The 26,543-nt window shown below is 40.7% G+C and overlaps 1 protein-coding gene across 6 annotated transcripts in view; it reads left to right on the top strand.

The window, feature by feature from the left end:
- Window positions 1-1,990: 1,990 nt before the first annotated feature.
- The window catches only part of LOC121502033 (transcriptional regulator ATRX homolog), a 530,985-nt gene continuing 506,432 nt past the window's right edge, over window positions 1,991-26,543 (top strand). For 4 of the 6 annotated variants that reach the window (XR_011444422.1, XR_011444420.1, XM_070283645.1 and 1 more), the window contains exons 1-2: window positions 1,991-2,160; window positions 21,567-21,647. Coding sequence is in view for 2 of the 6 variants with exons in the window: in XM_070283645.1 (XP_070139746.1) it covers window positions 1,993-2,160; window positions 21,567-21,647 (249 nt within the window). In the remaining 4 variants the exon portion in view is untranslated. The remainder of the gene's footprint in view (window positions 2,161-21,566; window positions 21,648-26,543) is intronic. The other 2 variants (XR_011444423.1, XR_011444421.1) reach the window with 1 other exon arrangement.

Raw genomic sequence — 26,543 nt, 5'->3', positions numbered from 1 at the left:
GGCGTCAGAAGATATAGACTACTTTAGGCAGAAAAAGGTGAAAAAAATTGACACCTGGCAGGTAGCGATTTACCTGTAGAAGCCCAAATCAAAGTGTCGTTTTTTTAGGTTCTTTAATAGTTTATGAATGTATCTATCATTTAAAGTAAAAACCATGACCATTGGTTTTATGGTTTTTTTGTAATATTACCTGAAAGTCGACCAATTTACACATTTTTTTGTATGATGCAAAAAACGAAACAAAGTTCAACTTTAAATGCTCATAACTTCTACAAAAAAAAATCTTAAAATTGATTTTATTGCAGATTCTGAATCCTTGTTAAATTTCCTGTCGAATAAGTATGGTTAAAATCGTTTTTGCGAACATGACTTTTTCGATTTTTGCAACGCTAATTGTTCGAGAGGCGCTACTGTGCGACGGTTCGCAACGCTGGGGGTTGTTGTTGTTTTTTTTTTTCAGCGAGCTGCTGCTCAAACCGTTAGATCTCGTGCCCATCGCTGGTATAGACCATTGAGTGGTTTTATTTAATACAAATCTGTTTTTAATGATTTAAGAAAAACTTGTTCGGTTACATGCTGGTCTGTCATAACAAAAATTAAGTTGTCACATATGTATTAGCTAGGATGTACATAAATTTCTGTGTGTGTGCGTTCTTTCCCGCGAAATTTACAGTGTATGTTTGTTTACACATGTATGTATGCAAGTTTGTGCGTGTTTTTCAGATCTTGCATTTACATCGGAATAAAAATCTTTTGCCGCACTCATTTTATTCGCGTCGTTTTCAATTTCGGGCATAAGAGTGACCAAATATAAAAAAAAATCGGAAATATCATCTCAAAAAAATATCATTATCGCCTATTTTTGCCCAAAAAATATCGCGATGATAATATTTTTTTTAAGAGAAAAAATATCTATATATTGATATATTTCCGACATCCCTAATGTAGAGATAAGATACCACTTCATTCGTCAGATTGTAAATGACGGTCAGATTGTTTTGAAATATGCTTCTACGGTTTTCCTTCTCAATATAGCGGCCATCGGGTCGATCGGAAAATTAAAAGAAATGATAACTTTTTTGTTTTTCAACTTATTTTAATTTCCGATTCCAAGGACATACAAACTTCGGTGTGCCGAAGTTAGCTTCCTTTTTTATACCCTTGCAGGGTATTATAATTTTATTCAGAAGTTTGCAACGCAGTGAAGGAGACCTTTCCGACCCTATAAAGTATATATATTCTTGATCAGCATCAACAGCCGAGTTGATCTAGCCATGTCTGTCTGTCCGTCCGTCTGTCCGTCCGTCTGCCCGTCTATCCGTTTCTACGCAAACTAGTCCCTCAGTTTTAAAGCTATCTGAATGAAACTTTGCATTTAGTCTTCTATATACTCTCACTGCTATATATGTCGGAACGGGCAGGATCGGACGACTATATCATATAGCTGCCATACAAATGTTCGATAAATTTTTAGAAAAAAAATGAGAAATGGCCATTTTATAGTATTTCAGATTTTCTGTGTTAATCGGACGACTATATCTCATAGCTGCCATACGAACGATCAGGAAATTAATACGAAAAAAATTATAACTTCGTTGTTTTTCAATGTATTTTCATCTACTCTAAGATATAGGTTTATTTTATTATTTCAGAATTTTGGTATAAATTGTAATGAAACTCTGTTTTGTGTGTGTTTTCAGCATTATAATTTATAATGTAAATATCAAAACTAATCTGCAAGGGTATACAAACTTCGGCATGGCGAAGTTAGCTTCCTTTCTTGTTTTTTCTTATTTTTATATAATTACTATAACAATAAATTCAAATAAATTATAAAAACATACAAAAGAGGCATGCATTTAGTTTTAACAAAATCAAATGACTGTTTTTTTTTATCTATCTGCCATAAGAGATCGAGTAAATGTTATGGCTGAATTAACGTCAATGGAATTAACAAACTAATAATACTCTTATATTTTCACAGACTACAGCATGGTGAACTTTATAAAACCATTGTATCTTGGAACAGAACGAGAGTTTGCTAATTTATACGCAAATCCTATAAAAAACGGTCAGCATAAAGACTCAAGTAAAAAAGATATTACAATTATGAAACAACGATCGTATGTGCTTCACAAAAAACTATCCAAATTTGTTCAGGTAACGCATTTATAGTTCAATCTATTATATACAAATAAGTCGGGTTTTCCTTCCTGATCCTATTGCATTCGTTGGAAAGGTTACGGGCTTCGTGAGTTTTGCAGCAAAGAAAATTCAGGAAAAATTTCAACAGAAAAGCGGGAAAATCATTTTTCGCATACAGCGCCATCTCTGATACATATGGTATCATTCCACTATTCATTGCTCAGTTTATTTCATGTGACAAACCGAAATTCTGTTCAATATAAGTTTCGTTTCATAACATTTCAATTGGAAACCAGCATTTGTCTTTAAGGTGGTAAGTTGAACTGTGTAAATTATGTGGATTTGAGGTTAAATTAACCGCTCTGTCTATAGTCCAAAATGCACAGAGCACGACGTTCGAACATCGGCAGCCGCTCAAGGCACGCAACCAGCAACAAGTGTACAAGAATTATGCGATGAAAGACAAAATATAGTAAGGGAATATAACCGATTAAGACAACGCGTAAGCACACAAATATCATCATACAATCGTTTGGCTTTCCTATATTATCCCACTGCGAAGGACAGTGATGATGAAAATTTAGATATTGGACATATGACGACTATATGCCCATATTGCATATATTGCATAAAGTTAAAAAAAAAACAGCTGGATTGTGCTGCGCAAGTGGTAAAATCAAACTGAAACCATTACTTAAACCACCACAGTCACTGAAACCATTGTTCGATGGAAGTGATTCAGACTCCAGCCATTTACTTCAAAACATACGCATGACTTCCTTAGGAGCTAATATCATTCGAGAAGGTGGCTTCATGCCGACTTGCAAAAGATACAACAGACATAACCAATCACAATGAATTGCAACACATAAAAACTACATATACACCACACATCACACGATTCTTCAACAAATGATGATGAACAATTACAGATACAACGACTAATATATCATTTGCGTGCTTCAATAGTGCCAACACCGGATGATTTCTGCAAATATATTTTATTTCGACCATGGTGGATCAGCTGAATGTGCGGTGCAATATTCAGGGAACACAACAGTTAAAGAGACGAATTATTGAACAGTTGCAAGCATTTTATCACGCTAATAATGCTGTAGTTAATATGTTCAACACAGCATTGGAACGAATGTCATAGGATACGCACAAATTTGTTATAAGAGCGGATAGTACCCCAGTAGGTAAACATGTGCGAAGGTTCTTATTCTTCCTTTAAAGTGAACGGACGTAATATTTTCTTCCGAATTTGCCTTAAAAACCACCGGGGTTTTTTAACATTTCATATTTGGTGTTTTTAATAGTTCCCGTTCACTATTCTATTTGTGTTGTTTAATTTAATTTAATTACATTTTAGTTTTGGATGCTGCGGTTGCTTTGCATTTTCTTGTATTTTCATTTGTGTCTTCTCCGTTTGTTGTTGTTTGCGCTGTCGCAACAGCTAGAAACGGTTATACTTATTTGCTTGAGCGGCTTTAAAGAGCTGTTATTGACTCAAGATATGCTCTTGGCGCTAGACACTCAATTTAATAGCCTTAAGCTATTAAATAAGGCTCCTGAAAAACCTCAACTGGTGTGTAGCATCTAGGCGGATTCCTCTCAGAGCCCCAGTCCAGTTCCCTTTCCGGATTACCGGCCGAAATTGGTAAGGCGGATAATCAGCCTGCCTTGCCAAAACCCCTTATGGCAATACTACCAACGAGACAGTTAGTTGTTTCGCGCTTCCCCCTGACCAAACATCGGAAGATGTTATAGCTTTTATCCAAAGCAAAATAATAGCCAAAAAAGAAAAAATTAAGGTGGAAAATTTTTAATTTGCTCATGATAGGAACATTTCATCTTTCAAAATAAATGTTCATGAGGAATTCTTCGACAAACTATGCTCTGCCCAAACCTGGCCAAAGCATGTGACTGTCAAGAATTCGAAGCAAAGAAAGAGAAAAAGTAGACAGTAGGAACTACTTTTCCTAGGCTCGATTTGAGCACTGCGCCTTCTACGTTTGCAATTAATTCCCAAAAAACTAACCAACTTCCGAAGTTGGCTGTGTGTGTGTGGGGGGGGGGTGTCCTTATAGCGGTCAACTCCATTCTCACGTCCGAATTAATAACTGTCGAGGAGAGCAATGATGTTGAAGTCCTTTGCGTGAAGGTAGTACCATTTTTATTACATTTCCCATTGTCGAAATGTTCTATTTATTGAAACCATCTTTCCGCTATTCATTTGGTCTCTAAAAGACTTTCGGATAGGAACCACTTAGTTAGTAGTTCTTGGTGATTTTACCATTCCCAGGGGCTATTTGGTCCCTAGATAATTCCACTAATACACATCTTACCACAACACATCACAAAAAATGTAGTTTACCAAAGAGCACTTCAATGAAACGGATAATTTGCCGAAGGTGGCGGAACGGAGTTCGCCGGGCTTATTAGTATTATTATATTTATCGAATTTCAAAATTTATTGACATACCTTCTACCCGGTATTAATAGAGTATTAAATTGTAGCTTTGTTGCAACAGGTAAAGGGAGACCCCAAAAAGCATAAATATTTTTGATCAGCATCACCACCCAAGTCGATTAAGCCATGTTTGTCCCTCCGTCTATCATTCCATGTAAAACTACAGGTATTGAAGACAAAAAGAGCTAGAGCGATCAAACTTGCCGAATTTCGGTTTAAAGTTAAAGAAAAATGACATAGATTAATTAAAGTTGTATGAAGGGCTTTATACCGAGGCAAATTGAGGCTATTATAATTTTTTATTTCGGACGTTTGCGACGCAGTTCAGGAGTCATTTCCAAGTTTATAAGGTATACATATTCTTCATGAGCATTAACAGCCGAGTCGATCAATCCACATCTGTTTTGAAGTTATCTGAATGAAACTTTGTAATTGTATTTTTTCTATTTCTATAGTATATAGGTCGGAACGGGCCGACAGAAAAAGTTGTAGAAAAAATTATAACTTTTCCGTTTTTCAATTAATTTTTATCAACTTCGATACATGACCATAGTATAGAATTTCGCTCTAAATAATTTTAACTTTTCTAATTTTCGCCGTATTTGAAACTATTTAAGGCATGAGCATTTTCTATTATTTAAGGATTTCATTTTTAATATTATGAAAATCGGACGACTTCTGTTCTCAACGGGAAACGGGTTTCATTTTTATATATGTATATAGATATATATTTCCTGAGAAACAGATATTTTACACTGTGAAGACTCACATTTTTCTATATATACATATATATCTTACTGTAAATAGTTTTGGTTTGTATCTATAAATTGGTAAATATTATTTCTCAACTGTGTAATGCCGGCGGCAATAGAGATTCCTCAGACGGTCCCTCGCAGTTGCAGATATAGATCGGGAGCGGGTGATAATATTCGCCGCTATGTTGCAGGCCGGTTGGCCTAAGACTTCTCGCAGTTGCAGATATAAATCGGGAGCGGGTGATAATATTCGCCGCTCTGTTGTAGGCCGGTTGGCCTAAGGCTTCTCCAAGGTAAGTTACGGCAGATGATCCACAGGGCGCAGGGGACGTGTCCGCTGCGATGGTCACTAGCCGGTTGGCTGATGAATCTCCCAAACAAGTTATGAAGATTACGGTGGATGGGGGACTACCCTTCTTTAACTACTGGACTAGAGACTCAGAAAGTTTTCAAATGATAAATCTTTAACGACGGTAGTCGGAACATGATAAATCGAGCAGCAGCTCTTTATTGTATGAATATAAAATCAGAACTGAACTTAAAAGCTAACAAAAGTGAATATCATAGCGGCCACTCCAATGGGTAGTGCTTGCCGGCTATGCATGAGCTTCCGGCCAGACGCTGTGTCAGCAGTTTGGCCGGAGCGAGCTTTCGGGCGGACGGTCATTGCCGTTGCCCGGCTGAGTTAGTTAACTACTCCCCCCTCAGGAACAAGGCCGCCCTCGGCCGACCCTATTTGGGCAATCATCTCTGTTATCTGGGCCGCAGATCTCCTGGCCTGGATGACTCGCCGATAGGTCAAGCCGACGCAGATCAACGCGCAGCATATGGTTCCTGCCACTAGTACTATCTGATGTGAACGATAGTCGTTGATATTCTCCCCGAATCTCTTAATATGCTGCAGGTTACGCTCACTCAAGCGGTGAAGGTAAGGAAGACTGAGGATGTTGTGCTCCATCGTAATATTCAAGGAGGGCGAGCTGGCTACTCCTGGGACCCTTTTCTGGGCGTTGTCGTAGTTGACATAACGGGTTTCATTTACAGTGGCACTCTCGGTGAATGTAATGAGATGCGTGCCTCGTATATGGATGTAGGTGCCATTATCCACACTTATACGTGCCGGACGATCATTTACAATTATGATGCCTTCATCTACGCGAGTGACTGGGTGTAGATCGCTGTGCTGGATGTCACAGTGCGCTATGCCCCCAGCATGGAGCTCTTGTGCGCACGACCTTCTTAGCGCCAGCTGGCAAAACGTGGCCCCAGGTGTTGTGGAGCAATTGTTGACCATGTGGATTTCTCCGTTGCAATCGGCTATGTTTCTGTCCTCCAGCCTGAGCATTGTGTCACGATGGGACACGGGAAAGATTGTGATTTTAACGCATGACGATTTTATAATAGGGAATTTAATAACAAAATGCAAAAGGTTAACGGATTGTAATATCTTAACGGAAGCAACGGACAATAAGTCTTTGATGGGGGTTTCTGTGGGCTCTTCTATCCATATATCTTCTAGGTCTGCATGATCTAGTATACTGGGGCTAACGATGTTGGCTTTAGCAAGAGCTATTGCTAGTAATAAGTTCTGCAGCTCCATACTAATCATTCTATTTCGGGATAATAGCATCTCATAAAGATGCTCCGAGTCGATTTGGGCTCCCTTGGCCGACCTCAGAATTTGGATGACGGTGTTAGTAATATTATTAATCTGATCTTGTACTTTATTATTTATATTTATCTGCCTATTGTTTGCATTTATTAATTGAAATTCATTAAGTTTAACTTTTTCAAAATCCTCTGCATCTGGCGTTCCCGCCACAACCTTTAATGCTGCCCCTAGGAAATCGAAGCTCCTAGCTACTCTATGATGGATGCTCAACGAATCGAGCAGGTCACGCAGATGAGCTACATCGACACTCAAAAGTTTCTGCATATGTGACTGGGGAAACATGCTGATCATGCCACCCGTCTCTTCCACCACGCGCCTATACTCCGAGAGATTCGCCGAGTGTGTGACGAACGCGAATTCTTCCCAAACTAGAATTCTACCATCAATGATGGGAATATACTTGGCCTGCGAGTAGTCGGTGACGTGCCCCGATGTTACGGTAAGCAGGACTAACAGGGATATGAATGCGAACCTGTAATATTGGATGTATTGTAGTGTTTGATTAAAACGGGGTAGCCCACCACCAAAGCGTAAAGAATAAATCATAATTATAACCAAAACTTATACCAAGCGGATAGGGGTGCAAAAATATAGAAAAAAACTTATGCCAAGTGGCTAGGTGTAAAGATAGAAAAAATAATAAAAAATTATAAGACGAACGACAATATGGTAATGCATCGCCTACCTAAGGTTGTCCTTGTGGACCACCCTCCCCTTGATGAGGACTTTGGTCCCCATGTCCGCTTCCACCGTTTGCTATCCGCATAACGGTGAAAGCTTGTTGCCTAGTCTCCTGTTGGATTTAACTAGGACTTTGTCTCCAACCTTAAACACCCTATTTTGCCGGGAAGAGTTTTCCCTGGCTCTAAGCTTGTCTTGGGCCTGCTTTATCTTATCCTGTATTTCGTACTGTGGGTCACTTGATTGTGCTACAACCACATCGGCTGGCCTCTTGTCGATGACCGAATGGATAGATTTGTTGTATCTGGCAGTGGCCAGGAAGATTAGCTCAACGGTGTCGCTAATGCCTTTGTCGATTTTAAGGCATCTGGCAAGCTCTACTAAAGTGCTGTGGAAACGTTCCACTTGTCCGTTTGAGACCCTGTGGAGGGGCGGAGCATTCGAGATGCTAACGCCGAAGTGGTTTTCCAGCATGGTCAAAATAGTGTGCGAGTTCAATGATGGCTCATTGTCGCAATAGATGACTTTAGCTTTGGGGAAAATGTTTAAGAGTTGCAATAGGGCCGGCTTAAGATCCTCTATGGTTCTAGAGGGAATTGGCTGGACCATGGCAAACTTTGAAAATTTGTCAATGCACGTAAGGAAGTATTTCTTATCTGTGAAGAAAATGTCTATATGTAGCATTTCTCCTACCCGCGACGGGACTGGCGTTTCGCCGAGTTCTTGTTTCTTTGGGTGTTTGTCATACTTTGCCTTAGCGCATGTCCTGCAGTTGATGACGATTTCGTTCGCCAACTTAGTCATTTTTGGAAAGTAGTACTCTGAGAGTACTTGCTTAACATTTTCCTGGGCCGATCTGGTGGCTGGGAATTCCCGAACCAATTCAACCTGTATCATCGCTAGCCTGTGCAAATCGCAATGAATGGCGTTTACGCCTTTAGGGACAATAATGTCTGCGAGTTCTTCTAGCAACGAGTCCTTGCATACGAAGTTGATGTCGTGCCGTCTCTCGTTTCCAAAGAGTACGAAGCTGCGCTTGGACGGAAAGCGTGCTTCCTCCAGAGTTATCTGGTTTTGAAAGCAATTAAGAGGCTTGTCCGTAGTTTCAATTGTGTGCGTTAGCGACACTTCACTGTGAATAGTGGCGCCACACGAATAAGCTTCTTCCTCCTCCACAACGTTAAGTTGCTGTCTGGAGAGGGCATCTGCGACGAGATTATCTTTGCCGGGCTTGTAAAAAATTTTAGCACCGGACTCGTCGATGCGAGCTTTCCACCTTTTGATTTTTGCGTTCGGATTGGATTCCGACACTGCAAAGGTCAATGGCTGGTGATCAGTAAAGATGTTTATATCTTTGACTGCGTACAAATAGTGGCGCAACTCGGCCAGTGCCCAAACTATGGCTAATAGCTCCCTTTCGTTGGTAGCGTAATTAACTTCTCTGTCCTTAAGGGTCCTCGAGATCATAGTGATAGGTCGTCCCTCTTGGGATAGCACTGCGCCAATGCCGTATGCTGAGGCATCCGTCGTTAGATCGAATGCCTTTTTATAGTCTGGGTATCTGAGGATGACATCCTCGGAAGCCAGAAAAACGAACCGTTGTTGCTCATCAAATTGTACCGGGATGTTCTTGGATTTGTGCCTACTGACACTTCCGTTATCCCCTTTAAGAATGTCAGACACAGGTCTAGCTACTGACGCAAAATCCTTTTAGGAAGCATCGGTAGTAGCTGGCCAAGCCTAAGAACGACCTGACTTCAAATAGGCTCAGGGAATTCCTGAATAGCCTTAATTTTATCCGGGTCAGTAGTGGCACCGTTGTTGGTGACAATAAACCCGAGAAAGCTAACGCTTTTTTTGAAAAATTTAGACTTCTGTGTTGAAACCCTCATGTTAGCATCGTGTAGGTTCTTAAGAACCCAATCTACGTGCTGGATGTGGGCGTTTTCGTCTTCTGAAAAAACGATGACGTCATCCACATAAACGTAGCAGAATTTGCCGATCTGCTCTCGCAGAATGTCATCTATTGTTCTCTGGAAGATGCTGGCAGCATTCTTCAATCCAAATGGCAGCCGGCGAAATTCATATTTCCCTCCGTTAACGGAAAAGGAAGTTTTCCGCGGTCGCGCTCTGCTAGTATAATTTGGTGGTAGCCAGACTTTAAGTCTAACGTAGTGAAGTACCTGGCCTTGCCTAGGTTACTAAGTATCTAGATATGTTCGGCATTGGATAGCGATCGGGTATCGTCCTCTCGTTTAATTTACGAAAGTCCAATACCAACCGCATTTTTCGTTTTCCAGCCTTGTCGGTACCCTTCTTGTCTACTACCCATATTGTGTTATTGTAGGGGGACTTCGACTTTTGTATGATGCCGTTACTTAGCAGATCTTGAATCTCGTTATATACTGTAGAAGCGAGAGATTCCATTGTCTAAGGGTACCCATCTCCTATGACATGCATTGTCCGCTTGTCACTATACGTGAAGTCGATCTATAATCGCGTCGAAGTTAAGCACTGTGCCAAATGAAGATAGCACGGAATCGGTTGATCCCCTTATTTTTCTCCTAATTATAATGACCGCCTGATAATGGCGTTCCCTCGAATTTCCTAAAAATATAGTATGCTCCTACCACCGCCTGCCGCCAGGAGACGTATGTTTCCTGGGCCCCCGAAAATTCGGGCAGGCATTTGACGGCGTCTAGTGGCTCATTACAAACGGTGTTGTTGGTTAAATCTATAGGTTTATAGACTTTAATCTGAGGAGCTACTGTTTGGGCGGGTACGAATTGTATCGCCGCCACCTGGTCGGCCAGTTGTTGAATAGTCTGGCGCAATTCATCTTCCCTACGCTGGCCGTCAACGGCCGCTTCCTGTAGGACATGGTTGACGGCAGCCTGTACTACCGCCTGTAGTTGTTCTATGTTAAATGCCATATTTACGGCTGTGGATTTGCCTGCGTTTACACTTTTCGGTGTAGAAGTTCCGGCCGGCTCTTCGGTCTCGGACTCAGATTCGCTGTCGAACTGATTGTTGTTCCTATATTGCTGGAATGGGTTGCTCATATGGAGCTGTGCAAGCTAAATCGCCCTAGTGAGTAAATGTATGCTCAAGCGGTCTTGCCCATGGATATGGAGAGGGGGCCGCGGGGGCTGAGTTGCCGCTTGGCAACGACGGACGAGAGCTCGTTGAAAAACTGAGCTGTTGCCTTGCCAAGCAATGACAAGGGAGAGGGGATCGCGGGGACCGGGTCTCCGCTATGGCGAACAAATATATAAACAACAAAAATTTACACAGTAAAAATCCGTGGTGGCTAAGCTGCCGTTCTCAAAGACAAAGAAGCGAAGCTAAACAAAGTCGCAATACAGCGTAGCGGTGTCAAGTTCGAGTGTCGTAGTGGATTGGGACAGCGACAACAAAAAAAAACAAACCCAAGATTTTTGCGAAGCTAACACAAAGAATTCAGGTGTAAGCAAAAATACGCTTACATATAAAGGGTAAATTAAATGCACAAATAAAAATGAGACAGTATCCGTTACCGACAAAAACATTTCAACAAGAAAGGAAGCTAACTTCGGCACGCCGAAGTTTGTATACCCTTGCAGATTGGTTTTCATATTTATATTATAAATTATAATGCCGAAAAAAGAGACTAAACAGAGTTTCATAACATTTTACCTATACTTATTATGTTTACAGTTTGACAGTTACAGTTATACATTCACAGCTTTACATTTTCTCTACATCTACGGATCGCTTCTATGGCAGCTATATGATATAGTTGTCCGATTTTCATAAAATTTATACAAAAATTCTATAATAATAAGTAAAGCTCATATCTCAGAGTAGATGAAAATAAGTTGAAAAACAAGAAAGGAAGCTAACTTCGGCACGCCGAAGTTTGTATACCCTTGCAGATATTATTTCATTACATTTTACCTATACTTATTATGTTTACAGTTTGACAGTTACAGTTTTGCATTCCCAGCTTTACATTTTGTATACATCTACCGATCGGTTTATATGGCAGCTATATGATATAGTTGTCCGATTTTTATGAAATTTATACCAAAATTCTAGAACAATAAAAAAAGCCTATATCTCAGAGTAGATACAAATACGTTGAAAAACAACGAAGCTATAATTTTTTTCCTATTAATTTCCTGATCGTTCCTATGGCAGCTATATCATATAGTCGTCCGATTTTCATAAAATTTTTACCAAAATTCAGAAATAATATAAAACGGCCATATCTAAAAAATGGTGCAAAAATATTGAAAAACAGCAAAGGTCTAATTTTTTTTCTAAAAATTTATCGGACATTTGTATGGCAGCTATATGATATAGTCGTCCGATCCGGCCCGTTCCGACATATATAGCAGTGAGAGTATATAGAAGACTATATGCAAAGTTTCATTCAGATAGCTTTTAAACTGAGGGACTAGTTTGCGTAGAAACGGACAGGTGGACAGACGGACAGACGGACATGGCTAGATCGACTCGGCTGTTGATGCTGATCAAGAATATATATACTTTATAGGGTCGGAAACGTCTCCTTCACTGCGTTGCAAACTTCTGACTGAAATTATAATACCCTGCAAGGGTATAACAACGAAGTTATAATTTTTTCTATTACTTTCCCTATCGTTCCTATGGCAGCTATAAGATATAGTCGTCCGATTTTCATGAAATTTATACCAAAATTCTGAAATAATACCAAAAGCTTATGTACCAAAGTAGATTAAAATACGTTGAAAAACAACGAAGTTATAATTTTTTTCGATTAATTTCCCGATCGTTCCTATGGCAGCTATAAGATATAGTGGTCCGATTTTCATAAAATTTTTATCAAAATTCTGGAATAATATAAAATGGCTATATCTCAAAAATGATGGAATAATATTGAAAAACAGCCAAGTTATAATTTTTTTTCTAAAAATTTATCGAACATTTGTATGGCAGCTATATGATATAGTCGTCCGATCCGGCCCGTTCCGACATATATAGCAGTGAGAGTATATAAAAGACTATATGCAAAGTTTCATTCAGATAGTTTTAAAACTGAGGGACTAGTTTGCGTAGAAACGGACAGACGGACAGACGGACATGGCTAGATCGACCCGGCTGTTGATGCTGATCAAGAATATATATACTTTATAGGGTCGGAAACGTCTCCTTCACTGCGTTGCAAACTTCTGACTGAAATTATAATACCCTGCAAGGGTATAATAAATGCACAATTAATTAATTTATTTCCCGGCGGCGCCCTTGCACCTAGGCTGGGGTATTAGATATGTCGTCTGGTAGTAATATTGGCGATAATATTCGGCACAAGATATTTATTGAACAAATTTAAAAAATGCAAACAATGATAAACATTAATAATATCACCTGTGATAACACCAATTAAATTGTCAAGCAATTAGTGAGTATGTTTATTTATAAAAATGTTAACACGAAACTCTAATACAGAGTTGCAGAAAATATAGCGTATTTAAATATTTTGCTAATGCAGATGCCGGAAAATATTTAGAACAGAAGTGCTCACTTACATGATTTTCCCGACTTAGGTGGGTAATTTAACGTGGGCGCCAATTAGTAAATATTATTTTTCAACTGTGTATTGCCGACGGCAATAGAGATTCCTCAGACGGCCCCTCGCAGTTGCAGATATAGATCGGGAGCGGATGATAATATTCGCCGCTCTGTTGCAGGCCGGTTGGCCTAAGACTTCTCGCAGTTGCAGATATAAATCGGGAGCGGGTGATAATATTCGCCGCTCTGTTGCAGGCCGGTTGGCCTAAGGCTTCTCCAAGGTAAGTTACGGCAGATGATTCACAGGGCGCAGGGGACGTGTCCGCTGCGATGGTCACAAAGTTGCGCAAAAGTCTAAACTTTAATTTGGTATATATAACGACTTGATCCGATGTAAAATAAGCATTTTATAGCCAAAACCATTTACTTGGTCGGCTTTACCCCACCTTACCCTACTCAAATAAAAATAATTTAAAAACTGAAAAACAAATTTTTTTAGTTAGTATAGTTAGTATATTTCTTGGAATGTATGAAATTTTGTCGGTATTTTGGTATATTTAACCCTGAGTAGTTTTGGTTTATGTCGTTGCATTTTCTCAGACGCAGCTCAACGCAGCCGATGAAAGTTAATTCTGGTCCAGGAAAGATCGACGTAACTTGTAGACATAGTGTAGTTGTTGGCTTTCATCGGCTTCAGAAGTTATAGACTACTTTAGGCAGAAAAAGGTGAAAAAAATGGACACCTGGCAGATAGCGATTTACCATTACAAGCCCAAACCAAAGTGCCGTTTTTTTGGGTTAATTAACAGTTTATGAATGTATCTATCATTTAAGGCAGAGATGGGCACGAGATCTAACGGTTTGATAGCAGCTAACAACAACAACCCCCAGCGTTGCGACGCGTTGCAGCCACGCGCCACACAGAATGTGCGAGCCGAGAAAATACACTGACAAAAACTTTTTGAATATATCAATATCTTCAGCCATTTGTGAGTGCATTTATGTCCGCCTAAGAAAAACGACTGCAAAAGAAATCCAAACTTTTTTCTTTAGTGCAGAAGTCAACGCCAGCCGCGCAGTTCCCTTTAAAATTGTTCTTGTTTTTGGGACGATGTGCGAGTCGGTCGCGTTGGTTTTTTTTGGTTGCAAACTCGGGATCGCGGGGATGTGCTCGCTACCTGCGCCAAAGGTCAGTGTGGTTTATTTTGTAAATATTCACGGTTCGCTGATCGCGAGGAACGACTGAAATGTGCGACTTGCTGGCGCCTCCGAAAAAAGATAACGGTTTGAGCAGTGTGAGCAAATTGAGCCACGGTGTGCCCATCGCTGATTTAAAGTAAAAACTATGTCCATTGGTTTTATGGGTTTTGTGTAATATTACCTGAAAGTCGACCATTTTACCCATTTTTTTGGTATGATGCAAAAAACGAAAAAAGTTCAACTTTGAATGCTCATATCTTCTACAAAAAATCTGAATCCTTGGGAAATTTTCTGTCGAATAAGTATGGTTAAAGTCGTTTTTTGGAAACATGACTTTTTCGATTTTTGCAACGCTAATTGTTCGAGAGGCGCTACTGTGCGGCGTTAAGGAACATCGAAAAGCAGAACAATGAACACCGGGACACTGTCTTCGGAAAACAGAAGCATAATGAGTGCGACAAGGACAGACAGGGCTTAGAAAAGAAACCAATAAAATAAATTGAAATTGAATAAAAGGAAGTTTCCTCCCAGCGTCACCGTAACAAGATGCACGGCCCACAGTTTTTTTTTTTGTTTTGGTGTGTGCCGTGTCTCCTAGCCGTTGCCGGCGATTTCTACTGGGAGAGCCCCTCCATCTGGAAGCCACCCGCGTTTCAACAAACCGCCATCAGGCTCCAGTCGGAAGCTACCTGCGCGCCACCAAGCTGCCTACGGGCCAAACCCTATATGGAGGACTACGGAGACTGGTGAGACCTGCGCCTTAAACTGACCGGCCATAACCTAAGTGGCCCTTTCTCTGTCGCCTACAGTGGCCGTTTCCTGCTGCCTAGATTGGATATTTCTGCGCCAATCCTGACCGTTTTTGCCGCCGTTACTGGCCGATGCAGCCAACCGTCACGTTGCCGCCATTTGAACCCGCGCTCTATATAGCGCCGTCTCCGACAATATAGCACATATATATAAATAACAAGAAAGGAAGCTAACTTCGGCACGCCGAAGTTTGTATACCCTTGCAGATTGGTTTTGATGTTTATATTATAAATTTAAATGTTGAAAACACACACAAAACAGAGTTTTATTACATTTTACCTATACTTACAGTTTGACAATTACAGTTTTACATTCACAGCTTTATATTTTCTCTACATCTACCGATCGTTTCTATGGCAGCTATATGATATAGTTGTCCGATTTTCATAAAATGTATAACAAAATTCTAAAATAATAAAAAAATAGCTTATATCTCAGAGTAGACGGAAATAGGTTGAAAAACAACGAAGTTATAAATTTTTTTTTCTATTAATTTTCCGACCGTTCCTATGGCAGCTATAAGATATAGTCGTCCGATTTTCAAGAAATTTTTACCGAAATTCTGAAATAACATAAAATGGCCATATCTGAAAAAGTGTGCAAAAATGTTGATAAACAGCCAAGTTATAATATTTTTTCTAAACATTTATCGATCATTTGTATGGCAGCTATATGATATAGTCGTCCGATCCGGCCTGTTCCGACATATATAGCAGTGAGAGTATATAGAAGGCTATATGCAAAGTTTCATTTAGATAGCTTTAAAACTGAGGGACTAGTTTGCGTAGAAACGGACAGACGGACAGACAGACGGACATGGCTAGATCGACCCGGCTGTTGATGCTGATCAAGAATATATATACTTTATAGGGTCGGAAAGGTCTCCATCAATGCGTTGCAAACTTCTGACTGAAATCCTGCAAGGGTATAAAAATGGAGACAAAAAATGTTGGCAATCGCATCACAAGAAAACGGCTGGGCCGATTTAGCTTCATTTTTTTCAGTTGTTTGTAATTGCCGGTAGAAGGTTATTACGTAAGAACATTTTGCGAAAACCTTCGGGAAAAGTCGCACTGTTGTGTGTAAAATTCTGAAACACCTCACATAGATCATAGCTGCGTTGATATTGTGTATCCATGAAATATTTAAACAAAAAAATCTATACTCATTGGGACTCAACGCTCGCCGATGCCACTTTCTGCGTTAATGAATCAAACCAATACATTATTCGCAATTATCACAGCTACATGTCATCCGCCAAATCGTTCAGTGCACGATACTTTCAATCGCGAATTTCAACGGGAGCAACACTACAATCAGGATAACCTGGCCGAAAGAGTTCGAACAAATGTGCCGTTTTAGAATGCCGAGTAGAAGGAAGTGTACGATTCGATAATGACGGTTGTTGACGATGAAACCGGAGGCTTATACTTTATCGATGCTCCTCGTGGGACAGGCAAGATATTCGTCATTTTGTTGATTCTGGCAACGATTCTGTCAAAATCTCAAATTGTGTTGGCTTTGGCATTGCTGCTACATTGTTGGAACTGCACCAATGAATCTTCTGACGGTTGACCAGCCAACGTCCACGATGAGAGAATGCAAAATCATCATCGAAAGAGGAACTCATCACAAATGTTTCCCGACATTTCACAAAATTATACAAATCTCGATTGGATTAGTGAACGGGCAATACTGGCAGCGAAGAATAAGGACGTAGATAGTTTGAATATCGTTATTCAAAGTCAAATCGCTGGAGAACTGCATTCATATAGATCCGTTGACAGCGTGACCGACGAGGATGAAGCGACCAACTATCCGACAGAATTTTTGAACTCACTGGATGTGCCAGGAACTCCGCCGGACAACAGATCTTCCATTCCAATTCAAGAGGATTCAGTTCCCAGTTCGATTGGCATTTGCGATGACAACCAATAAATCGCAAGCCAATCGTTGGAAGTCTGCGGGATAAATCTGGAATATCCATGTTTTTCACATGGACAGTTATACGTAGCCTGTTCGCGTGTAGGAAAGCCGCCATCATTATTTATTTTTGCACCGGATAACAAAACAAAATATATTGTTTATCACATCGCTCTCCACTGATTTCGAGTCAAAAAAATTTCACAACAAATTTAAATTAGCCGTTGTTCTATTATTACTCTGGCGTTATATGAAGTCGAGAAATTGGGGCGAGACAAAGTTCGCCGGGTCCGCTAGTAATATATATTTTTCGTTAATAGTTGTTGTGTACGTTTGTACTTTTGTTAGACCTACGTTTCGCAGAACTTTGTCCTTTGCGTTATCGTTCCCTGGGTCCGGGATTTGTGCAACACGAGGCTGCAATTAGACAGAATCGAGTTGAAGAAGCTGGACAGAAAACCATACAATGTTGCGAGTTGTTTGCTAAGTGCAAATTTCCTAGTCACGCTAAGGAATGTGCTCAGGAATGCTTGTTGCCATGTCGGAATTATTCGCCTTGCCCAGGTATTTGTAGTCCTTTAGCTTGGCAGGTTGCGCGTTGGCGCAATGACAGTTGAGCAGGTAACAGAACAAGGACAGAAGACAGTCTGTTACTGAGTGAGGTCTGTTCGTCTGTCGCAGCAATAGGAAAGAGAAAGAGAGAGACAGCTAGATATTGTCTAGGATTGTCGTTTGAGTAAAAAGTGAGAGAGGGTGAAAGGGCCAAAGAAAAAGTGGCGTGATACCGCATTCAATTTGAGACTGCGCAGGTGAACAGAACTGACTAGCTCAACAATGGCTGAAAAGAATATTCATTCTCCGACATTAGAAGTGGGATCACCACAGCCTGGCGGACATTCTGATTCAGTGATTTACGGTTGATATTGAATGCAGTGATAAGTTTGTGGACACGCTAAAAATGTGGCAAGCATTAACAGTGCAACCGGCGCTCAACATTGACACCGTGATGCCTCTGTTTGACCCACGCGCATCGGAAACATCAGAGCCGTATTAAGCAAGCGAATACACTGGTCGCGTGATGAAACAGACGGTTGCAATTTATTTTTTTTTTTAGGCTTTGCTTTATTTATTGAATCTTCTCATTTATGAGATTAACAATAAGTGTATAAAATCTTATAATACTACCTAGTAGTAGTCAACCCGTCGTATGGAGGTGAGCCCAGTACCCATGACACTCAGGGTGCTGCAGCTCAACCTCCATAAGAGCAAGGTCGCGTCGGCGGAACTCCTCATAGCAATGGAGCAAGGATCCTCCGACAGAGCTTTGGTCCAGGAGCCATGGATCGCCTCAGGCAATGCCATCGCCGGACTGAAGTCCGCAAATTACAATTTGCTCCATCCACCAACGGTAAGCAGGAATAGAACCGCCGTACTTGTACGGAAGGGTCTACACGCTAACCTTATGTCTCATTACAGCTCTGATGACCTGACCGTGGTGATGCTAGAGAGCGGGAAAAAGCGCCTTTTGGTAGCTTCCTGCTACATGGCACACGACAGGACGGCCCCACCAGAAGAACTCATGAGGTTGGTAGAAGCCAGCCCGAAGGACCAGCAACTGCTCGTGGGTGCAGACGCCAACGCGCACCACTGCGTATGGGGGAGCCCCGACATAAACGACAGAGGTGAGTCCCTCTTAAATTTTATACTCTCAACCAACCTGAGTATAGCAAACGTGGGGGAGGAATACACCTTTATAGGTCCCACCTCCTCAAACGTGCTTGATCTTACACTTGTAAGGGGACAAGGTACTTTGGTATCAGAATGGAGAGTCCTTGAGAGACAGAGGAGAGTCCTCAAAGAATTCTTCAAAATCGCCAAGCAGGCGAAAGATGACATCACCAATGAGGAATACAAAGTCCTACTTAGGGACTACAAGAAGGAAATACGCAAGGCGCAGAGAAACTCATGGCGAAACTTCTGCTCCAATATAGAGACTGCCCCGGAAACGGCTAGACTCCGGAAGCTGCTATCGAAGCAGCCAACCATACAGAGTCAGCTCAAACGCGACGACGGACAGTGGACTGAGGGCAGCGAAGAGGCCTTAACAGCACTAATGCATGCGCATTTCCCAGGATGCACTGAGGTACCCGATGCAAATAATCACCAGGACCTAGCCACTGGAGAAGAGCATCTCCCAAAAGATCTAATATCCTCTAGTAGAATCAACTGGGCTATAGACTCCTTTGCGAGGATAAAGCACCAGGACTAGATGGAATATTCCCAGCCATGCTGCAGGCGACCAAGGAAGTGATCACCCCATGGCTCTACGCAATATATACAGCTTGTTTAAGCACGGGCTATATCCCTATCTAATGGAGGACCTCTCGGATTGTCTTCCTGCCCAAAGCAGGAAAGTGCAGTCACGTGAGCCCCAAGGATTACAGACCGATAAGCCTCACCTCATTCCTACTTAAAACGCTGGAAAAGCTGCTGGACCTATACATCAGGAACGATGTAGGGAGGCAACTGTCGACCAACCAGCTCGCCTATACGAAAGGGGAAATCAGTGGAGACAGCACTACATTCGTTGGTAGCCACCATTGAAAGAGCCCTAAACAATAAGGAATATGCACTTGGAGTGTTTGTGGACATATCCGGGGCGACGAACTCGTCCCCCGCCATCAACTTGTGGGTAAGGAGTCTTCTAAGTTGCCGGCGGGTACAATCAGATTGGGGCACCGCTTCCATGGTGAGAGGAGCGCACAGAGGAACGCCGCAAGGGGGGTTCTGTCGCCCCTCCTATGGAATCTGGTGGTAGACGACCTAATCAAGAGATTCGAGAGGGAAGCAAAAAAGATAACAGCTTATGCGGATGACATAAGCATAATTATCACGGGAGTCTGTCCATCGACCCTCAGCTCGATCATGGAAACACTGCTCAGGGAGATATGTGAGTGGGCGGGGAAGGTAGGACTCAATATCAATGAGGATAAGACGGACCTTATTCTCTTCACCAAGAGATACAAGGTGCCGCAATGGATCCCCCCGAAAATTAACAAAACCAGGCTGACCCCGAAAACACAAGTCAAATACCTCGGCATTGTACTTGACAGCAAGCTGACGTGGAAGGCCAATGTAGTAGAGAGGGTAAAAAAGGCCACCATAGCGCTATATGCACCCAAGAAGATGCTTAGCAGCACATGGGGCCTCTCACCCGCTCTAATGCATTGGGTCTACATATCGGTGGTGCGCCCGACTCTGCTGTATGGAGTCTTAATGTGGTGGCAAGCCATGGAGAAGAAAACGTATAATAAGCTTAAGGAGAGAACCCAGCGGCAGGCACTGCTCTGCATATCAGGGGCGCTGAGGTCAACCCCCACCAAAGCACTCGAAACCATAATCGGTATATATCCCCTAGATATCCAAGCGCAACTGACAGCAGGAAAGGCGGCACAACGTCTGGTTGCATCAGGAAACTGGTCGCTACAAGGTTTCGGGCACAGTTCAATTGGTCGAGACATGAGCAGTACATCTGATTACATGATACCCAGAACATGCCCGGATGTAAACACAACAGTATTCATGGGACCAAATGACTGGAAGTCAGGCCAGGACCATGCTCAATACCTCAATATATATACCGACGGCTCCAAGATGGAAGGAAGAGTTGGAGCGGGCATATACTGTTCAGACCCTGAAATGAGGCTGTCGTATAAGCTTATAGCTGCCATAGGAACAATCAGGAAATAAATAGAAAAAATTATAACTTCGTCGTTTTTCAACGTATTTTCATCTACTCTGAGATATAAGCTTATTTCATTATTTTACAATTTTGGTATAAATTTTATGAAAATCGGACAACTTTATCATATAGCTGCCATAGAAACGATTGGTAGACGTAGAGAAAATGTAAAGCTGGGAATGTAAAACTGTAACTGTCAAACTGTAAGCATATTAAGTATAGGTAAAATGTAATGAACAAATTTCAGCAAGGGTATACAAACTTCGGTGTGTCGAAGTTAGCTTCCTTTCTTGTTTTTAATTAATGTCAAAAAGAGTAATTTCCAAATTATATGTACATTTGTAGTATGTCGTTCTTTACTCGTTATCTTAAAAATAAATAAAAATAACTAGAGTTCTAGCTTATGTTTTTAAGAAAGCCTACAATAGATAGGCAAGCTTACGATAACTTTAAATTTGATCAGGCCCGGACAATACGGTGCTGTTAATGCTGATCAAGAATATACCTTATAGGGTCAGAAATGTCAAATTCATTGCGTTGGAAAGATCTGACTTAAATTGTAATACCATACTGAGGTATATTAATGTGGTTCCTAATAAATTGATATAATATTTTACTTTTATATAATTACAGAGAAAAGAAGCCCAATTACTTAAATCGTTTCTACCACAAAAATTTGAATATGTTCTATTTATTCCAATGACTTCGGTACAGGTGCGTATTAAACTTTAAATAACATTGGAATTTTAATAACAATAATATATTTTGATCTGTTTAAGATATTTAGTTACAAATCTTGAATCAAAAGATTACATAAGTGTTGTTGTTGTGAGCAGGCAATTGAAAGATAATGACTGTTAAATTTACATATGTATTGGAAAATGTGCCACGCCCACTCATCCGTCTTTATATAGGGTATCAAAATGAACAAATAAGTATTTTTCAATGAAAACAACTAAAAAAAATTAAGTTTTTATCTCTAAAAAGCCCCCCTATCCCCAGAGGAGCAGATAAAGCTTACCTGGGCAGAGGAGAGGATCGCTGCAGGCAGGCTCCCACACATGAACTCGACGGGTAGATTCGCCAACAAGGTGGAGGAGACGCTTGCCAATAATAGGCAGCGCTTAGCCGAGAGCGCCTTTAAGGTCCTGGGAGCAAGCGGCAACGCGGGCCTAAAGAGCCAGGCCCTCTCCAAATGGCGAAAAAGCCCAAAAAGACCGCAAATGTCAGTGAGGTGACCAAACGACATTTGATCGTGGCACTCAAGTGGTAGACAGGAAGCTAATCCCATCCATTCCAATGGCGAAGATACTCTTCCCCATCGCAATCCAAGGGGACCGGGCGCTGAAGCTGCTGCAGCATCAGAATCCGGACATACCAACCGCGGGCTGGAAAGTTCTGCACGTTGGGACCCCATTACCCAAGAAGGGGGCCAAAGTGCAGTCCTCCAGATAAGCAAGGAAGCAGAAGACATCCTCTATCCCAGATACTGGAAGATGGCGTGGGGCATGGGTAGCGCCTGCGCCTCAAAAAGCGCCATCTCGTGGATACGGATGCTCACACCCTGAAGGCAGACGTGGTGAAGAAGGACCTAGGTCTGGAAACCATCGTGGAGGCCGGCTAGGGAATGACGCTGGATGAGTCCGCCGAAGGAGAGGACGGTAATCTGACCGTAGTAGTCAACCCGTCGTATGGAGGTGAGTACCAGTACCCATGACACTCAGGGTGCTGCAGCTCAACCTCCATAAGACCAAGGTCGCGTCGGTAGAACTCCTCATTGCCATAGAGCAAGGATCCGCCGATATAGCTTTGGTCCAGGAGCCATGGATCGCCTCAGGCAATGCCATCGTCGGACTGAATTTGCTCCATCCACCAACAGGCAGGAATAGAACCGTCGTAATTGTACGGAAGGTTCTACACGCTAACCTTATGTCCCATTACAGCTCTGATGACCTGACCGTGGTAATGCTAGAGAGCAGAAAAAAGCGTCTTTTGGTAGCTTCCTGCTACATCGCACACTACAGGACGGCCTCACCAGAAGAACTCATGAGCCTGGTAGAAGCTCCGACATAAACGAAACTGGTGAGTCACTTTATACTGTCAACCAATTTAAGTATACCAAATGTCGGGGAGGAACACACCTTTGTAGGTCCCACCACCTCAAACGTGCTAGATCTTACTCTTGTAAGGGGTCAAGGTACTTTGGTATCAGAATGGGGAGTTTCTGAGAGACCATCCTTCTCAGATCATAAGTACCGTCACAAAACCGTAAGCGCTACAGTTGGTATATATTTTGGTGTGTATTATGTTGTGTCGGTCAACCTTAAGTAGTTTTGGTTTATGCCGTTGCATATCTGCAGATGCGGCGTGACGCAACTGCTGAAACTTAATTTTGGTCCAGAAAAGATCCACGTAGGTCAAAGTTATAGTGCAGTCGCTGACTCTCTCTTCAGCCAAAAAGTTATAGACTGCTTTAGCCAGAAAAAAGTTAAACAAATGAACACGTGTCAGGTAGCAATATACCAGTGCGGGCCCAAACCCCATTCCTTTTCTTTTTGGGTTGGTTTACAGTTTATGAATGTATCTATCTATTTATTTAAAGCAAAAAACATGACTAAAGGTGATATTTTTTTAGTGTAATATTACCTGTAAGAAAACCAATTTTCTCAACTTTAAAAGGCTCATATACAGGCCTGCTCCGGTAATCGTAAAATTTTTTCGATTACGTTTTGGACGAAAACGAACCGTTTTCGTTTTTAGCTGCTCCGGTTTTCGGCAAATTTCTGCTATCGGAATGTTTCGTTTTCTCATCGTTTCTCACTGCTCAAGCAGCTAACTTGTGTTTTTGGTAATAGGCAAACAACGTAAAGTACTGCCTATTATATTTACAATTGCCCTTTTTATAAGCCAGAAAAAGGCAAAAAATGCTAGAGTTAAGCAAATCTAGGCACTAAGATGCTGCCATACTTTTCACAGTTTTAATTCCGGTGGTCTCAAATAATTATTTGGTTAATTTGGACCATTTAAGTAATTACATTAAATAGCATTAATAATAAACAACCATTTTGACGGTCCTTTAAAATTATTAATGTATTCATTTATATTTTATAAGTATTTTTAACTGGCTGTTTCGTTCCACCAACAATATGGCAACCTTGGCGATAACTTTTTGTGGTGAACTTATCGACCTATCGCCAAAACGAGAAAACTGGTTGAAAACGGCAAAAATTTTGTTGTCAAATCTGAGCTGGGGTCAGAAATAAATTTTTTAAAAAATAACTACGTGCCAGAATGATCTTGTGGTGGTGTAGAATAAACATCAATAGACCATTGAGTAAACTATTTTTTTCCTTTTGTAAATAAGATCTGATTTCATATAAAAAAAAGCCATTCATTCCGGCCAGAAAAAGGTTCCCGTTTATCAAATCGAAAAAATTCTTTCTTTTTTTAGAAACAGAAAATTGTTAATGCACCTGTACTGCATGTTATTTATGTCAGCTTGCAAAGCATAAAAGAGTCTACATTCGTCAGCAACATAGTTTAAAATCGTAATTAGCAGTAATTAAGAGTTCAAAAACCTCTGTAGTTTTCAATATTCAATTTACTAACCCTTTTATGCAGGGGAATTATGAATTTTAGGTGTTGCTGGTATTTATTGAATCTTTCCTTTTTGTTTTTCAATTTCATTCTTTACTGCGAAAATTCCAAGATCCCTGTGGATGTTTTGTTCTCAGGAATTTTGATTGAGCGCGCTGGATGATGTCTATATTGGTGGTGACTGCATTCCCAAAGGTGGGAACCGTTTGTCCATATTGGCTTTTGGCTGGAGTTGTACAGCAGGATCGGGCGTTTATAAGCCAGTGGAGGCTGCCGGATAAAGATTCTTGCATTTCTTCGCCATGTTTGGCGTCTGTCCAGGTGGACGCCAAAGTACGTTACCACGTTGACTTCGGGGATCTGCGTGCTGTTCAAGTTATGTGCTTACACTTTTGACAGCCACTTTTCGACTACCTTGAGGTGGTTGGCGAGTTGAGTAGTACGGACTGGGGATCTGGAGCGGCTGAGGAACGCCGTGTCGTCGGCGAAAGTGGATGTTGTTAGCTGGTCTTTTGAATATCCGCTGTGTACAGGAAAAGAGTTGACCCAAGTGCGCTTAAGGGGGGATATACATGTAAGCGGTCAAAATTGTGCCATTTTTTGTGAATTTTTTTTTTAGGAAATAGTCAAGCAATTGTCGTGAAACTTTGGGGATAGTTAAAAGTAGAATCGGAGATGTAAAAAAAATTAGTTATACAAAATATTTTACAAAATGGCGGACCTATGGAACATATGCCGCAGCGCCTCGAGCTTTGAGTTTCCCTGCTATGGACACGATAGAGCTAGTAATTCCTGTCGGAAATCCGTAAACTAAATTTTGTTGTATTCATTACACCTGTTTCTTCTATTTGAACCTAAAAAACCAAAAAGAAATCAAGACAAAAAAACTTAAATTTTATTTTGATTTCAAGGAAAAAAATGTCATTTTCTGGTGATCAGTTTTTACTTCCCACCCTTTTAAAAAATAGTAATACTCAGTTTTATAACAACCATTTAGGTTCAAATAAAAGATAATTTCATGCTGATCATAATAATTTTTGATTCACTCCGATATGTTACGTAGTTTTTTGTGAATCGTGCCCATAGCATAGGTAAAGATGCAAAAATAAAAAACTGAGAAAAATACGTATTAAGGGTTTGATGCGCCCACGTTATCAAATCAAGAATATTTTTCTTGATTTTATCGATGCGGTGACTTAAAATTTTTAAGTACGATTCGGGGTTAGACGGTCGAGTTTATCCCGTTTCGGGATTAAATGACAAATTAAGCCTAAAAATGCTTGAATCAATCCCGTTTCGGGATTAAACTGACAAAGTAAGCGTAAAAGTTCTTGAAATAATCTCATTTACGGAATAAAGAGGCATAATAAGCCTAAAAATTCTGGAATTAAGCCTAAAAATTCTTAAAAATTTTGTGAGAGCAGCAAATTTATTTTTACCTCAGAAGGAGAGATAAAGGGATACATATATTTTTGCTCTTTTCTTGAAATTGTATGTATTCGCGTTCCCGACATTTGCGTTTGATTTGACTCAGTGGCCCAGTTGGTAAGCGGACGGACTGTGATTTCTGAGACATGGGTTCGAATCCCGACCCGGAACAAAGAAAAGTAAGTTTAAGTGGCTTTTAAAAAGATTTATACATTAATTTAAGTAATTTAATAACCATTTGTAGCTCTATAATTACAGATTTAAATGAAAACTTCTTTCACTTCTCACTAAGAACTTTAGGGATTAAATCAAGGATTTTTGGGATTAAAATAATTAAGAATATCGAGGATTAAATCGAGAAATCTTTTGGATTAAATTAAAATAAAGAATGTTTGAGATTAAATTAAGAAAACTTGCGATTGAAAATTTTAAGATTAGCGGGATTGAATCAAGAATATTGGGATTGAAAAAATTACGTATGCTCGTTCTTATATTAAGAAAATCCGACCTAGGGTCCAAATCATGCCCACTTGGGATTGATTTTGAGCACTTTATCCCGGATTTTTCTTTCTGTGTAAGAACCTA

Source organism: Drosophila kikkawai, chromosome 2R (genome assembly GCF_030179895.1).
Source record: "Drosophila kikkawai strain 14028-0561.14 chromosome 2R, DkikHiC1v2, whole genome shotgun sequence".
Classification (NCBI taxonomy): domain Eukaryota; kingdom Metazoa; phylum Arthropoda; class Insecta; order Diptera; family Drosophilidae; genus Drosophila; species Drosophila kikkawai.
The sequence above is the reverse complement of the archived record's forward strand: the minus strand, read 5'-3'. Positions and strand labels throughout refer to the sequence as shown.